General features: G+C 41.5%; 1 protein-coding gene across 3 annotated transcripts in view; it reads left to right on the top strand.

The window, feature by feature from the left end:
* The first annotated feature begins 1501 nt into the window (after positions 1-1501).
* The window catches only part of CHD1 (chromodomain helicase DNA binding protein 1), a 54594-nt gene continuing 38614 nt past the window's right edge, over positions 1502-17481 (top strand). For all 3 annotated transcript variants that reach the window (XM_050716213.1, XM_035564194.2, XM_035564193.2), the window contains exons 1-2: positions 1502-1894; positions 3739-3942. In XM_050716213.1, the coding sequence (XP_050572170.1) occupies positions 3890-3942 (53 nt within the window). In that variant the 5' untranslated portion in view covers positions 1502-1894; positions 3739-3889. The remainder of the gene's footprint in view (positions 1895-3738; positions 3943-17481) is intronic.

The raw sequence follows: 17481 nt of genomic DNA, 5'->3' as shown, positions 1-17481 counted from the left end.
AAATCCAGAAAAGTAATAAAAATCCTTCAACTATTAGGATTGGAATCTTCCTTGGTAAAGGTTTATTCTTGTCGCTGTTGTTGTTTTAATTAATTACCTTGATTTAAAAGTTATTTCCATTCTGACACTTGAACTGAAACTTCAGTCCATTGATCTTGCAGCACCCTTGTCTGTCACAAAAATATTCTTCCTTCAGCTGACTTAGGGAGACATAAATGCTTCAATGAGCAAAAGAGTCTGATATAGCCTTTTTGTAGACCTGGAAGACATTTTCTTGACTGAGCAATTCCTGGTGCATCTTTTAAGATGCAGATCTAGGGGGGAAAACATATATATATATTCTGCCTTCAGCCCCTGAGATTTTGGTTTACTTTCCTATGCTGCTTGAAAGACAGGCTGGTGGATATGCTTCATCTAGCCTTTGCCACTTCTCAGAGTTGGTGCATGTGGCACAATCCATGTGCTGAGCTGAAGGAGCAGCTCCAGGAAACCGCAGCCATCCAGCTGAAGGGGCCGCAGGAGCACTGGCTGTCCACCCTCCAGTGAGCACAGAGACGCCTGGCTTTGCTCACCCTTGAAGGGCAACCATGAGGTAAGCCATGGGCCCATGAGGTCTCCAGCTGACTGACTGTGGCTCAGATGTTGGCCCTTGGCCAACACAGCTCTTCATGCCTGAATTAGTTTGACAGCTACTGTAACCACCTTGCTCTACTGCAACCAGGCAGCCACTCTCTTCTTTCTAGTCTTCCCTGCCTTGATGGGCCAATTATGTTTTCACGTTAATCTTGACTTCTTTTGCAGGGTGTTGAAGAAATGCCCAGCTCTGGCACCACATCTCCAACAGCACCAACCTCGCAGAGGTGTGGCGGAGTAAATGCGAAGGCGTGAACCCGAGGAGCAGAGAGGAGGTGAGCTGCTTCCTCATTCCAGCGGGTGCCCAGCCTCGGAGCCCTGCTGCCTGTGGCGCAGCACCCACCCGGCTGCCACCACGTTCCCTTTGTCGCCCTGTTCTGAACCCCGCAGAAGCAGGACTTCCACGATTATTATTTTTTTTTTTGAAGGAACACGAGCCACTGTAAACAAGCGGCTCCCTTATAAGCCGCTTCGAGACAGCGGGTGTCAGGCAGGAGGGAGGTCTGCCTCCAGGCAAAACCTTCCGAAGGGCGCCCCGACACCACTCGTGACTGCGCAGGGTGAGCGAGAAGCGCGCCCGTTTGCTACCGGGCCGCGATTTTCACGGGAAAACCTAGCGCAAACGCACACACACAAAAAAAATAAAAAAAAATAAATAATAAAAAAATAAAACTGCCGCGCTAGGCAGAGGGCTAACCACGACGCCCCTCCGGGCCAGGCCCTGCGCCCTCGGGCGGCCCCGTCCCCGTCCGAGGACGGGAGGCGCTGCGGAGGCCCCGGTGGCGCTGATCAGGCCCTCCCGGCCAGGGCTCCTCCTCCCCGCCTTCCTCCCGCTCCTCCTCCTCCTCCTCCTCCTCCTCCCGCTCGGTCCCAGGGCGCAGGGCTGACATCACGCCCGGGGTTTCCATCCGACCGCGGGAGGGGGAGGTTGAGCGGAGCGGCGGCGTGATGGCGGCGGTCGGCAGGACTTGAGGAGCGGCGGCGGAGCGGAGCCGAGCCAAGCCGGAGCCGGAGCGGCGCCCAGCCCCGCTTCCCCCCGCGCCCCTCCCTGCCCGCTGCCGGGCCCCATTGTTCGAGCCGGCCGAGGGCGGCCAGCGGGAGGAGCGGCGGCGGCGCAGGCCCCGCCGCGGCCGCGGGAGCGGCTCGGACCCAGGGCTGCGGCACGGAGCTCCCCGCGGGGCGTAGCGCAGGCTCGGGCCGGGGCGGCCCTGGCGAGGCCGTGCCCTGCCGTGCTGTGCCGGGCTGGGCCGGGCGCACGCAGGTAGGCTGCGGCCCGCCATGGCTCCTCTCCCCCGGTCGCCGGTGCGGGGTCGTGCGGTTCCCGGGGGCGGGCGGCGACGAGGCGGGGCGTGCGGATGGCTGCTTGCTGCGGGGCCTGCGGGCTGTTTTCCGTCGGAGGAGGGAGCGGGCCGTTCGGGGCGGGCAGCCGGGGTCGAGCGGCGCTCTCAGGTTCCTGCGGGGGGAGCCCGTGCCGAGCCAACCGGGCGGCGGAGCGCGGCCCTGGCTCTCCTGCGGCCATGGGGGGCGCCGGGGGAAGCATGGAGGACAGCGGCGGCCTTGGAGACGCCGCCAGGCAGGAGAGCCGCGGCCGGGAGCGGCGCCCGCGCAGGCCGCGCCGCCGGCCCGGGGGCCGGGAGGCAGCCCCGGACGGCGCCCAGTGGAGCTCGGTGCGGGGCGGCCCAGCGGGAAGCGGCGGAGCCCCGCGGCTGCTGGCGTCGTTTCCCGGCAGCGCCGGGCCCGCGGGCAGCGGGGAGCGTTTGTCCGCGCCCCGGGCGGCGCGGAGCGAGGCCTCCTCGGACCGGGCGGCCGGGAGCAGCCGGCAGGGGGTCCCCGGCCGCGCTTCGGGGGTTCCCGGGCCCCTTCCGACCGTTCTCGCCCCGTCATCGCCTTTGTTCGGTGGCCCGGGTGTCTGCGGCGGTGCTGCGTGAGCCTGGGGAATTTCCCGGCCCGCAGCGAGGCTTCCCCCCCCCCCCCCCCTTTCAATCCTTCCCTCCCTGCCTCGCCCCCGTGAGCGGGGCCCCGATGTGGGGCTGTTGCACGCCAAGGAGGGCGCCGGGGGGCAGGGAACCCGCAGGCGGGCCCCTGATCGCTTTCACGCGGCCAGACCTGCGAGGTGCTGCGCTTTATCTGATTATCCCGTGAGTTTATGTGTGCAGACGGTTTACCGTGAGCCTAAACTTTCGCCGGGTGCATCTGATACTGCAGTGATCGGACTGAAGATTATCTCGCATGTGAGGCGAGGATCATTCCATCTGTGGGAGCTGGCTGGTTTGATTTAGTTCAGTCGTGTTTTTTTTTTTTTTTTTTTTTTTTTTTTAAGCAGGGCAGTATTTTATCTTCCTGCCTCTACCCCCAGCTGGATGTAAACATTATGTGTGTGTGTATCTGGAAGTGCTTCCACTGCGGTTGTTGCCTGCATGAAACGCGTCTTACTGAGCAAGCAGATCGTTAACGTCCCTATTCTTTACCTATATGTTTAGGGAGGCAGCTTTCCTCAAAAATTTACATTGAGTTTTTCCTGAAGTCAGAACTATGGCAAAAGTTATGCCACAAGGTGTGGTGCAAACACACAGTAAACCATTCTTCTTGTCCTACAATGCTGAAGAGAGGTTCATTTCCATAACATTTCATGCTCTGCAGCTGGTGGTTCAGCAGAGCTGTCATCTTTGTAGTAATGTCAATGAAAAGTTACATAAAGGAGCATAAGGGCCTGTATGCTGGGACCTGACTGCAGTTGGGCAAAAGACAAGACAGGTCTTTCCTTTTGTGCATTTTGTGTATCCTGGTTCTTTTTGTATATATACGTATATATATATATATATATATATTTAATTAAGTGTAGCTGATAAAAAGACCTGTTGAGAAGAATCATTTCTAATTTTCATAGGCATCAGGAAAGATTTTCTTTTCAGATAAGAAATGGTGATAAAGCAAACAATTAGGAATGGGTAACACAAAAAGCTATTTTTCGATTAAAAAGATGTAATGTCAAATGTGATAGATGCCCCCTTTCAGTATTAGTGTGGCACAGCAAGTTGTTTTTGGTATTTTTTCAGTTGAAAACCTCATTTCAAATTTTGTTAATATTTTTCTTTACTGTTTTAGGTATTTGGGGAAAAAATCTCAACTATCTGCAGAGAACAGTAGACCATACATATCACCCGGAAAACATACAGTACCAGGAAGTGGATTCTTGACATCCACCTTGTAACTTGACTGGACTTTTATTTATCTTTTAAACTCCTTAATATTTACAATGAATGGGCACAGTGATGAAGAAAGTGTAAGAAACAGCAGTGGAGAGTCAAGGTAAGCACTCATTTCAGTTATTCTTGGATGTGTACTCTCGTATATTTTGTTTACTAAAATTGACTTACATTTGAACTTTGTGCCAAAGCTTCCTGGTTAGCAAGCAGACCATAGTTAGGAGGACTGGCCATGCTTAATCTGCATGTTACGTTCACGTTGCTTCAACTACTAATTGTAATGATTATGCTGATAACTTACACGATAAAACTTTAGAAAAAAAGTTGCTCCAGCATCCAACAGAACAGCCTTACACTTTTAAGGGAACAAAATGTTTGAAGTGTCAAAAGCTGAAACAGGATTGGAAAGATAAAGTAAAGCTAGTGCCTGTGAAAGTGCAAGGCAAGTATACATAATGTGTTGTAAAAAACTTTTGCTAGACCATCTCTAAAGCAGGAGTAGTAGGCTGTTATTTTAGTTTTTGATATGTAGTACTTCATGAGGCTTCCTTTTTCATGGTGTTGTCAAAGCAGTATAACTACTGAAAATGTGGACTATGTATTTGTTTTCCAAAGTGGAAGTCCAGTTTTCCAGCTGTTTTTTAATTTGAAAGAAAAAAAAATCACAAAGCAAACAAACGAAAAAGCCAGACCTCTAATACGGAATGATTCTGAATGGTAGTGCTCTAGCATGTGTGGAATGTTCACTTGGTTGGAATACCCTCGTTAGAACTTCCCTGTCACTGTGCAGGATGGCAGACAGTTTGTAGGGGTGGAATTAAAAGTTTTCTTACTAGAACAATGTGAAGTTCAACAAGAGTCTCCTGCACTAAGAAGTTCAGATTTCTAAAACTGAAAATGTGGTAAATGCTAGAATTTTAAGATAACAGGGCAAACTTGCTAACAAAAAGTGGTTTTAGACTTCTCTTCTGAGAGATGGTTGTGACCTTGTTGTTAGTGTCCCCATTTGTTATGCTGCCCGTCTTTCTGATCACAGCCTGTTAGTTCATTCCATAAGTTAAAGGTCATAAAGAAAATTGAGTTCTGTGGACATTGTGGAAACATCCACTTGGGTAGGAGAGAGAAGTCTGAATTATTGCTTCAGGTGAAGAAATGCAAGAAGGAGGTAATTGCCTGCTGTCAGCACTGGCTGCCCATTAAGCTTGCACACACCACAGTGAGTGGTGGAGTAGAAAGCAAGGGAAGAGAGAAGTGTTCAGGTGACATTCAGAAGACACTGATGATCAGTAAAACTAAATAAACTTCAATAACTTCTGGGTATTTTTATTTCAAGCTTTCTGTTGCATGAAGTAATGTTCTAGAAAGATGATAACCTTTCTATCCTGTGAATAATTTGTACTCTCTGATATGTATTTCTTGAAGATTTGTGCTTCCAGTAAAGATGAAACTGTTCTAGTAAGTGGATTAATTTGGAGTTTCTTCTAGTGTGTGGCAAAATAGTGCTGGTTACTTTGAAAAATAAAATAAAACAAGCCTTGTCAGATGAGAAGGGAAACATGAACAAAAAAGATGGCATGAGCAAGGCTAGTCTTCTGAGCTCTAAGATCTCAAACATTAACTTATCGGGGACAACTCTGATGAATTTTTGTGTAATTTGTTTACTATATGAAGCAGGCAGGCCACCTTGCCAAGCATAAGTAGGAAAACTACTTTGTATCAAACTTTGCCTGTAAATACCAAGGTTATTTAAAAGCTGTAGCAATTCATAAGACTAAAACAAGTAACCATCATAAAAACCTCCCAGCAATTTTGTTGCAATATCAGGAATGTTCCTAGTACTTGAAACCTGGTAGTCACAAGACTTGGTTTTTCATCTTAAAGGTGCTACTGAATCCATCTTTAAAAATTATAAATTTTTTTGTGAAAACTTTTTTTTTTTTGCTAGACTTGTATCAATTATTAATACTGCAGCCTATTTCATGGGCATGTATTGGAAAGCCTAATTGCATGTTTGCTATGTATCATCAGGAAACTCTGTTTTTGTAAATGAAAGATGAAAACTTTCCATTTTAAGTGATGGAGCCCTTTTCTTTCTTGCCTGTTTCCATTATTAAAATAATCATTGCAAAAGGAGTTTGCCGCTTATGGGATACCTTAAGCTGACTTGCCTCTGTTGTTTAGTCTTTTTTGTGTGTGTGTTTTTTTTTTTCTTTTTGTTATCTTTATAACTTTCCAGAGTTCTAAATATTTTTATTTATTTATTTTAATAGAAAGGGAAATGCCTAAGTCAACTGCAACTTACTGCAAACAAATGCCCATCTGTAATCAGGGAAGTGTTGCTGTCTTTAACTTTTAAATCCGGAAGTGTGAATTCTACAGAATGGAAGATCAGTGGTAAAGTAGTACTGGGCTTAGTGCATTTTCCTTAACTAAACTAGGGAGAGAAGCAAAATGAGAAAGCAATTGAGAATTGCTTCTGTGAAGAAACTGCAAAGAAGATCAAAGTTTCAAGAACAGGTAGAAAGGAAGATATGGAGGTGAATACAATGATAATCCAAGTGGTAGCATTGGTGATAACTAACAAATGTTTGAAAATTATGTCAGTTTACAAGTATGATACTTTACAAGTGTAGTATGTCCATTTGCCCCTCTTTGATGTCTCCTGTAAACTTGCATAGCTGTCATTCTGGAGTGACAGCCCTGGTCACTATGAAATACAGCCCGATCTGTGGGAGCCACCAGCACTGCTTTGCAAAGTTAAGAACTGCAGTGGATCCAGACTATTAACAAAAACACACAGGCCTCATGGATTTGGCTTGATACTGTTTTAAGGAAATACCTTGACTTGCAGAAGGTGTGGAAAGCCTGTAGAACTGTCAGCATTAGGAGGGCTGGAGAAAGGACCAGCCATAAGCCTTATATTTCATACATTGCCAGCACCGTGGTAAGGAACAGTAGCTGTCTTCTGCTCCCTGCGACTAGCAGTAAAGAGGATGCATTTCTGAAGCTGGTGAAAGAAATAGCTGATTTACTGTTCTCCTTTCCACTGCTGTGTATATTCATCTGTCTGGTAGATGAGCAGAACACTTTCTGTTGTTGTAGGTACTGAGCCTGAATTTCTGTTTTGCTACAGGTGGTAAAGTGCATCTCTCGTGTTTTCATGGTTGAATAAGTTGGGCACTGTTTGGATTTTCCTTGCCTACGTTAGCAACCCGTGAAGCTATAAATCAGTTTCAGTTCTAGTACCAGGCGTGATGGAGGTTGTAGACTAAGATAAACGCTATCATTTAATCTTGTTGCTTGATGTTCTGATTTCTGTGTGATAATCGCAGTAGAGTCTAGTCTCCAGCTTCTTCTTTACTTGAAATTACTACTGTGGAATATTTTAAGTAGCTCAAGGTAAAATATTACAAGTACTGTTCATCCAGTTAGCAAGTGCGTTTAGATGTAAAAACTTAATGGCAATTCTCTGAGAAGCTGACTCTTAAAGTTAGGCAATGCATTTTTTGTGTAGTGCTCTTGAAAGCATTCTCGTTGCAAACTTGAATACAAGTAAATGCATACTAGTTACCCAGTAATAAGAAAGCTTAATCAGCAAGGAGGGGCAGTTATACCTGAACAGCAAGACAAGCTCCAGGTAGAACAGGGACTGCGAAAGTGAAACATTGGTGCTAATTGAATAGTAATCTGATTTCCTGTCTCTTTGCTCTTCCTATGTTTCCTGTAGAACAAGGTATGGAGGACTTGGGCAGACCTTCCTTCTTTGTAGGCTGAAATTGATGTGCTCAGGACAGCTTATCTGGAAAGTGGCTGGCTGGGGTGCAGTCCAGTAAGCAGCTGCTTACACCGAAGAATTTTACCATTCTTTACACATTTGAAAGCTGATGTTAACAGGAGATAGTGATTTCTGTGGGTTTAAATATTTTCAAGCATGTAGTAGTTTGTGGACCACAAAAAATGTGTAAGTAAAGACTAAAGACTTTGTCAACAGGTTTCAGATTGCTGTATAAATTCATACCTTCTCTGGAAGATTGAACAGATAAATTTAAAAACCACTATTCCATATTCTTACTTTCAAGAAAAATAAGTTGGAGTTAAACAGATACTTCTCAAATGTATTTGGAGAGATTTTTTTCCCCTGTTGTTCTCTTCTCTTTTGGTAGAAATTTAATAGGTAATATTAAGAAAAATGTGTGTATATAGCGAGAGAGAGTATGTACCTTAAACTGCATATAAAGATATACTTTAGTGCAGGAAAATTCTGAGATCAACAAAAATTCTTGAAAGATAAAGTAAACTACTTGTAGAATTTACTGTGAAGGGCAAGCAGGTATAAAGTAAGTGCTTCTCTTCTGTTACCAGTAATATGCTCTTTGATTAGTAAGTTGCCATTCTATCAAGAATTATCTTTTGTGGAATAAAACACACTAAAGCATGATAAGGTATCCCAATCTAAGTTAAACATGTTTTTTCACTTATCTTAAAAAGTTCAGACAGAATATGTATCAAATCCAAAGTTTTTTTTTTGTTGTTGTTTTGTTTTGTCTGGAAACGGTTCCAGTTTAAAGAAGAAATTCTAAATTCACAGTACAGCTTTCATTGTGCATGTGGTGTAGAGTTGACATTAGGACACCTGCTGAGTTTTCCATGTCCCAGTCATTGTCTAACCTAATTGGGCTGGCAAATACGTGCTTCTGTTTCACCATTCTGAGAGTTTCAAAATTTTAGATGATACCAGCTTTTCACATTCCTTAATACAGAATGAAGCATTAAGAATTAAGTTATTATGGTACAGCTAGTGCATACACCAGACCTCACCAGACAGAGCATCTCAATGTTTTTTATTTATTTATTTACTACTGGGGGGAGGCAGGATTGACTTCGATGTAATACTATTTTTTTTTTTTTTTTTTGCTGGTGATTCAGAAGGTGCTCCCGGTAGAGACATGCTGCAGCTAGCACCAGCTGCATATCGAAGGATAGTTCCGTTGCCCAGCAGTGCAGTGGTTCCCCTGGGGAACCACTGATATCTCCTCCTGCCTGTGAGGTACTCCCAGAATTCTTTTGTGCTCTTAAGATTTGTGAGTTGTGGCTCTTAGTGAAAGGCTAGCGATGTGGTTCATAGAGAGGTGAAAGTTGGTGGATGGAGAATACAATTCTGATACCTTTACTTTGGGTAAAGTTTATAGTAGTGGCATCAAAGAGGCTGTGGGACTATGTACAAATGCAGTGTATCTTTTACTGTCCTTTGAGTTGTTGGCATTTGTCAGGAAATTCATTTGAGTTCAGGCTTCCTAGTGGCTGAGGATGGGAAATAATGTTTGATTGCCTGAACCTTGTACTTATTGTCCCTTTTGCTTTTTACTGGTACTGATGAATAAGGTAATTCTTCTCTGTGCATCTAAATCAAATTGAGTACAAGTGGTTTTGTTGTTGTTGTTTTGTTTTATTTTTTAAGATATCTTAGATAACATTTCCCTGAAGAAACTTAAATGTGAACTTTAAGTTTTAAGAATTTGGCATTTAGCATTACTTTTGCTCATTCTGATTGGCCTTTTTATATCTAAATGCTTGTCTTCCTTCAACTTCCGGTTTATTTAAAAAAAAAAAAGAAAGAAAAAAAATAGTCCACCGTCATCTCACATGTTTTTCAAAGACCCTGCAGAAATTCACTTTTTTTTTTTTTTCGTGTGTTGAACTTTTATTTTGCTTAAATCAATACTCTGTTTCCTGATGTTTTTAAAACAGAAGACTCTTATGGAAGCTTAACCTAATGAGTGCACTCTAAATCAGCAGTGATAAATTGTTGTCTCTTGGGTCCATTGTTAACCTAGCCCTCACACAGAGGTCTAAATGCTCAGATAGTTCTTTTGCAACATAACTTCTGTTGCTTTTCATCCCAGGGCTTCCAAGTGCTGTTTGTGAATTAGCAGTCTTTGTTCCTCACTGTGTGTTCATATCAGATGGACCTTGTTTTAAGGGGTAAGCTAGTGAAGTTAAACTTAAGGGTATTGAAAAGAACTAATGACTCTGTGACACGATACTTGGTTTTAGTCTGTTTTGGTGTTAATGATTCGTCTTTTTAGGCCTGTTATCTCTCCAGAGCATTCTCTAGTTTCATTTCGTAGGTATTTACGGGGAGTTTGAAAAATTAGCAGGTAGAAACATGCAAAAATTATTCAATCTGGTACTTTGAGTAAGCTGTGTTACTTTTTCTTGCAAAGTAGTTTGAAAATAAATAACTGCATTTAGGGATGCATTTTTTCTTAAATATATTGGAGAGACAGTTTTGTTGTCGTTCATTTGTTTGTTGTTTGCTTGTTTAGTGTTTTTAGAAACAAACAAAAGTGTCACAGTGTCAGTCTTCCATACCAAATCAGATTTGACATTGCTACTGTACAAATGCAGTTACTTGACTCAAAGACTAGGGGTGAGAGAGGCTTCTCGACTATATGCTTTGAAAACTACACTTTATAAATGTGACCTCATTTTATCAGCATGCATGAAACTACACTTCTTCACACAGAAATCGTATCCTGAGAATTTACTGTTCATTTTTAATGTATACAATTGCTACTGCAGGTTATTACTGTGTGTTCACTTTGTCGTCATTGCTGTGATTTGTTTGCATGGTAGAGAAGGAGTCTCATTCAAGCAATACCAAAAAGAACATCATTATTGCTTTATCCGTCACACTTGCTTCTATTTCATATTCCTATGATGCTCCAGTAACTGTTTTGTGCAGCCATGTGTATAGCTGTCTTTTTTTTTTTCAGTAGAACAAAGTACAGTGTATGTAATGAATGATTTCTTATTAAGGAATACCTTTTATCACATGATGCTGTTTTCATTCTACTGTTGCCCCCACTCATGTATCACCAAGTAATACCTATAATTTGCTTGGAGCAAGGGGTAGAAGGCTTATGTGACATACTCTTAAATTTAAAAGAGAGATTTACAAAAGCAGGAACTCGGTTTTAAGTAACGGAACTAAGTGGCTATAGGAGCACAAATGCTCTTCAACAGTTAATGAATATTGTCTTTATTTATAGATTATATTAACAGAACCTCTGTTCTGTAGCTTCTGTTGCCTAACCCTGTTATTTTCCATGAACACATCATATTCTAGTCTTGATAGTGTTTATAATTTCTGTTGATGTTTGTATCTTGGAAGCGCCTTCCTCAGTAAAGAAGGTAGGAAAAAAGGCAAGTTAGACTACAGGATAGAGTTGGCTAGAAGGTCAGCAGTGCAAGACCAGAGCAAAAGGAAGTAACATGAAGGGTGGGATAGGGTAAACTGACAAACCCAGATGAAAGTTAACTGAGAGTGAACCCTTGTATTACTGCCCTTTTCACTGATTATGTGTAAGATATGGATGATTTTTCAATAGAAAGAGTCTAAAGAAGAAAGGCCATAACTCTGGATTGTCCAGCAGAGTCTCTTGCTTGACCATATTCAGAAAGGGTAAGGAAAAGTCAACAGTGTTCTAATTTATGCTAGGTGCCTGAAGATAGCAGAGATTTCCTCCTATTTTCCAGTTTCAATTAGGCTTTTTTTAGAAGAGGGGAAAAAAAAAAAAGTTAGAGGTGCACATGCAAAAAGCTGGTTGTGTTGAACCCAAGCCCTCTCTTTTATGCTACTTCAGGTGTCCACAGCACGGTGAGTATGGTGTTCTCTTTTGCCTTTTGCCGAACTGTTTCCAATAAAAGCATATTAAGCAAAGGCAATGACCCTGGGCTGTACAGGAAGAGAAGGGGGCGAGAGAGACAAACTTGTGTTTGTTTTTAAGCAAGGGGAACTCTGATGAGCAGAAGACCGGAACTGCTGTTTCTGAGATGTTATTTACATACCAGCATTAGGCAGTAGGTAACAGGTAATTATAACAGTATTCTAAGTTAAGGAAATATTTCACTGTTAATGGTCCTTGTGTCCTATTCCTAGGGATTTGATACCAGAATCTCAGTAGTCAGTGGTGCCAGTTCAGGTGATGAATTTTTTGGAGGTCAGCAGTGCTACTTTGCACTAATGAGCATTACTGATTGTGAGAAAAATTAGAAAAATTATGGACACTGGCTAGACTACATCAGATAATATTTCACGCTCTTTAGTTAGAAGGAATTGCTTGTAGACCATGCCTCAAGAAATGCAGGGAAAATTAAAGAAGCCCACAAATGTGGAAAGGAAAATGACAAGGGTATTATGAATACCTGACAGCTACTATCTCTCGGAACTTATATTTTAACATCCTTATTATAGAACCTAGGTCCTGTTTCTTTAATGCAATTAAACTGGCTGTCATGCAGATCTTTTTTTTTTTACTTTTTTTTTAATGGAACATCAATTTTAAAGTCAAATTTCAAAGCGAAGAGAATGAAATGCCTCTCACTTGTCACTTGTTAACTTCCAATGATTTACAGAAAGTAAACATATTTTCTTTATAGATTGTATCTTTCTTCCTTTTCGACTTCAAGATGGATTAAACCATTTCTGCTGATACAGGTTGGAGTGAGAGATTGCTTGTATTCTCAAAATTCTAAGAAGTATGTAGACTTCTCTTGAGTTGATTATGGTTGGGTTTTGCCCTGTTTATAACTGTTGGTAAAGACATCCATTTCAGTGAATCGAGAAAATTACATCTGAGCTACTAAGAATCTGTATGAAACTTCGGTATCCTGTTTGTCTTTTCCTGTAAACCTCAAAAACTCCAACAATTGTATTTTTAAAAACTCTGGCGTGCTAGCTCTCTAAACTCAGTGATGCTTTGTGTGGAGAAAGGGGAGGAGGTAGTAGACAATACAACATTTTAGGCACTTGGAAAAGAAGTTGCAGTCTATCATGATGCGATGTGGAGTGTATGCATATTGAAATAGAAAATTACCAAAAAAAAAAAAAAACAACCACCTTTTCACTTGAAATTGACTTAGTTTTTTTAAATTCTGGACTGATTTGCTTCATTTTATATTTTGGTTTCAGGATAGCAGTCATAAGAAATACTTACCAGTTCACTCCAGCTTGCTTCTTCTACTGCTCTGTCAGCCCTTTAGGTTGATAGGGTTTTGAAACCTGAATCTGTTTCCTCTGCTGACACCTCTGAGGGGTACTCTGCTGGGGCAAGGTTGGAGAAGGTAGCAGTAGAGATGTCAGCAAAACTTAATCTTGTAGAACCCTCACCAACAGCTGAATACGTTGGTGAGGACTGAGAAGATGTTTTCAAATGATAGTAGTTTATACTACTGCCTGTACCGTTGTTCAAATTGCATGAAAACTGTGGAAATTCTGAATCAAGGTAGGAACATCTAAAGAGAAATTTCTAAATTCCCTCTTCTTGAGTTCCCTGATTACTGGTGAGGAGATGATAGATCTAACTTTTCTTCTTCTATGCACAAATGTGTTTGTGTGTGTGCACCTTCTAGGGTTAGCATCTAGCATACTAGGTTATAATCTGAATTACTGCTCATGTAGTAGAGGGTCACAGGTAATCCCATGAAAAGTATTACAGATTTATGTTCATACTTGATAGCCCAGGTTTGCTTAAAGTGTCAGTGTTAGGGATAAAGGGAGTCCTCTCTCTGTTATGTTTTCTTTTTTTAGAATCTTATAATGCAGTTGTTTCCAAGTACTTTGTTAGTACACTGCTGCTATCAATAAAGATGTTTTAAGCAAACACCTCCAATGTGTGTATATTAATTTATAAATGAATGTACATGTGCTGTTGCACTAACAAGTACCTTATAAAACACAAAATATAGAAATCAAAAAGAATAAACTAAAGCTAATATTTTTTAAGTATTTTGATTTATTAATGGTACAAAAAGCCTTTTTGCTCTCACTAAAAAAATAACATTCTTCATTACTTTTTAAAATCTTCGTTTAAAGCTTCACAATATAGTGTTTTGAAGGCCTGGTTCTAAGATCAGTTTATTTTAATATTTTGTTTTAATGGCTGCCTTAGATGATAAAGGTAATTCACTAAGATCTTTAGATCTAAATCGAAGAAACACATCATTGGCTACATCTACTAAGTCTTGATACATACCTTTAATCCCATACACTAGGTATACAAAGGTTTTTCTTGAAATTTGGCTAGTAAATTTCCATCTTCCCTAGTATCTATATGTTCTTGCAAATTAATCAGAAGGTGTTGCATACTTTCAACAAATGGGCTCAAAACCCACTGAAGCTCTTTGGAAGATTTTTTAACCGGTTATAAATTTATTTCTAAGTTTCAGAGTACAGATATAGTATTTTTTTGTAGGTGATGAGCATCACTTTTGGCAATAAAATCACAGAAACACAGAATGGTTAAGGTTGGAAGGGATCTCTGGACATCATCTAGTTCAACCCACCCTGCTCAAGTGGGGTCCCCTGTAGCACGTTGCACAGGATCACATCTAGGTGGGTTTTGAATATTTCCAGAGAAGGAGACTCTGCAACGTGTTCCAGTGCTCTGTCACACTCACAGTAAGGAGGTTTTTCCTCATATTCAGCTGGAACTTTTTGTGTTTCAGTTTGTGACCATTGTTTCTCATCCGATTGCTGGGTACCACCGAAAAGAGTCTGTCCCTGTCGTCTTGACACCCTCCCTTAAGATACTTCAATGAGTATTCATTGATAAGATCCCCTCTCAGCCTTCTCTTTGCCAGGCTGAAGAGGCCCAGCTCTCTCAGCCTTTCCTTGTAAGAGAGATGCTCTGGTCTCCTAATCATTGTTAAAAGTCCTCCACTGGACTGTCTCCAGCAGCTCTATGTCTGTCCTGTACTGGGGAGCCCAGAACTCGACACGGTACTCCAGGTGTGGCCTCACCAGGGCTGAGTAGAGTGGGAGGATTACCTCTCAAACTGCTGGCAACAGCCTTCCTAATGCACCCCACTATATCATCACATAGTAATGGAAACATTTCCAGACATTTGTATTCAAAATGCAGCTGCTATTTCACTTACTGTTAGAATTTCACCTTTACGTTGAAGGGATACATAAGTGTTACATTCTTCAAAGATATTTGCTAGTTAGCATAGTACTGGTGACCGCTCATTATACAACAAACAAGCTAGCCTGAGTTCATCACACTTAAGCACTTGGCCGACAGCTAGTGAAGCTTTCTGTGATACAAAAGATTTTTATGGTCGGTTCCCACCTCATTACAAAGTGTTGTAATGTCTTGTTTTCATTGAATTAACCACATTAATGGCATCCTTCAGCACTCTGTGCAGTTCTAGCTCCAAATTCTTTGTTGCAATGGCTTGCCTGTGATTGATACAGGGGATGATTTTCATGTGTGGTACTATCTCTATAACCCTTATCCCAAATCCTTGTTTTATTCCAGTCAAAGCAGCCACTCCATCAGTGGTTACATTAGCACAGTTTTTCCATTATTTTTATTAATGAATTTATTCACTTTTGAGAACACGTCTTCTCTGGTACATCTTTCCTTCAGTGGTTCTCAAAAAAAGTAGTTATTGTATTTCATCATTGAAACAGAATCCATGAGAGGAGATGTTAGAAACATCTGTACTTTCATCCAACCATCTAGCAAACTTGCGCTCGGTATAATTCATTCTAATGCTTATGTCTTCAAATCTTCATGATTATTTTCTGTGTGTCTTTCAGTAGTACCTACTGACAAAGGAATGTGTGTTAGTTTGTGACCATATTGCTTTCCGTGCATTATTTCAGCAATTTTTGCAGCAGCAGGAAGTAAATGACCCAATAGTCTGTGGCTTTTAGTATTTCACTGTTAAACAAGGAACCTTAAAAGGCCTTCTGAGTGTTTATCGTTAGATTTAGTGAAATTTTGTGAAGTATGGGGTTGAGAATGGAATCACAGAGTCATAGAATAGTTTGGGTTGGAAGGGACCTTAAAGACCACCTGGTTCCAAACCTCTGCCATGGGCAGGGATACCTCCCACTAGACTAGGCTGTTCAAAGCCCCATCCAACCTGGCCCCTCTTTCCTCAAGGGTTTTGTCTCATGGTTCTCTACCGAGCATGTCACGTGACTTTTCAAGTATTGCATGACTTGAAAAATGACTGAAAAAGTTACAGAGGTTTGTCTTCATGCTCTGGTAGTTTTTAAATGTCTTGCTAATTGTGATGACTTCATAATATCATTAGCTAGTATGTCAAGACACTCTATGCACTTGTAGTGAGGTTCGTTGTTAATGATAGTTGATGTAAATACATATTTGAGATAGTTTTCTCGATAATTTTGGCTTTTCCTTTTGGCCAACTTCTGGTCAGATCTGATTAGACTGTCATTGTTTTATACCGTGCAATGTGACTGACTTAAAGAAGCGTCGACTGTCATTTTCTCCTTGTTCACTTGTCCTTACAGTATTATCTATCATCAGTCCATTATTCCTTTGCAGGAACTCTTTTAAGTCATTTCTCCATTTTGTAAGGCTTGGTTTGGTTAGAACTGTGTAATATAATCCATAAACCCACTTAACCAGGTGCACGTAGGCTGCATTACGTGCATACACGGAAGGCAAATGAAAGTGAAGGCCACCTCTGTCATCCCTCTGCACTGTGGAGCACGTACTCTTCCTCAGGACACCTCAAACCAGTGTATGTGACCCTCTGAAATACAGACTCAGTGAGGTCACCAATGTCAATCTATATATTAAATATTTGTAAAACTTAAATGATTTTTTCTTTCTTTAGATTAAAAATAAATAGGAGTTCTAGCATTTTCTTTGCGTTCCTGTGGATTGTCTTGAGCACCCCCCGGGTTGTGCACACACTGCTTTGGAGACCACTGCCTCAGTGTGCTTCTAGTTATATTTTGACAGTGTAGTGTCAGCATGGTTTATCTTCATTGCATATGCAATTCTAGTTATGCAGAACTTACTCATGTATTACTCCATTCCCTACCTCCTTTGCAAAAGAGAACTTGATGGGTTTGGGTTATCGTACTGTCTTTATAGAGGTTGGACCTCCAAGTCAAAATTATACTGAAGCTCAGGATTGAAATGGATAATTTTTTGCAGTGAGAGTATGAGATGAAATGAGTGTGTATTGGTAGCCTTCAGAGCCTACCACTTATACTTGTCCTGTGGCTAGTTAACAGTTTAAGTTCTCTGTGCATCAGTAGAAAAAAAAGTCGTATCTATTTATCTCACTTTTTTTTTTTTTTTTATGTGTGGTGGTTGCATCACGACCTCTGGGAACATATGGTGCACGTGAGGAATTGTTCTAGTGTATTTTTACGCATCTGCATTAATTTGGATGACTAGAGTTGAAGTAAACTCTGAAGCTCTGCTCACTACACCATAGTCTTATGTTCTTGAACTCCCATAGTGCTTTTTACATGTTTTTTAAAAGTTCTGGATTAACTAGTATGAATACTACCATACCATTTCAAGATTTGATAAATGCTTTACCAAGTCATTATTGTTTAAAAGAGCAAATTGCAATCTTCTGCCTAATTTAAAATTACTTGCTGCTAGTCACTTTGTCTCTTCCCATCTCCTTGTTGTATTGTCTTAATTTTTTGTTTATTTTTTATTCCACTGTGTTTAGTAAAATGCGATGGTTGCTACAGTCTTTTATCTTATCTTACTGTTGTTCTCTGTTCTATGTACCAATGAGTCAGTGGTAATCCTGCATTTTCCTTTGTACATGGTATCATTAGGAAAGCTCTAAA

This window comes from Cygnus atratus, chromosome Z (assembly GCF_013377495.2).
Source record: "Cygnus atratus isolate AKBS03 ecotype Queensland, Australia chromosome Z, CAtr_DNAZoo_HiC_assembly, whole genome shotgun sequence".
Lineage (NCBI taxonomy): Eukaryota > Metazoa > Chordata > Aves > Anseriformes > Anatidae > Cygnus > Cygnus atratus.
This window is presented reverse-complemented; position numbering and strand designations above follow the sequence as displayed.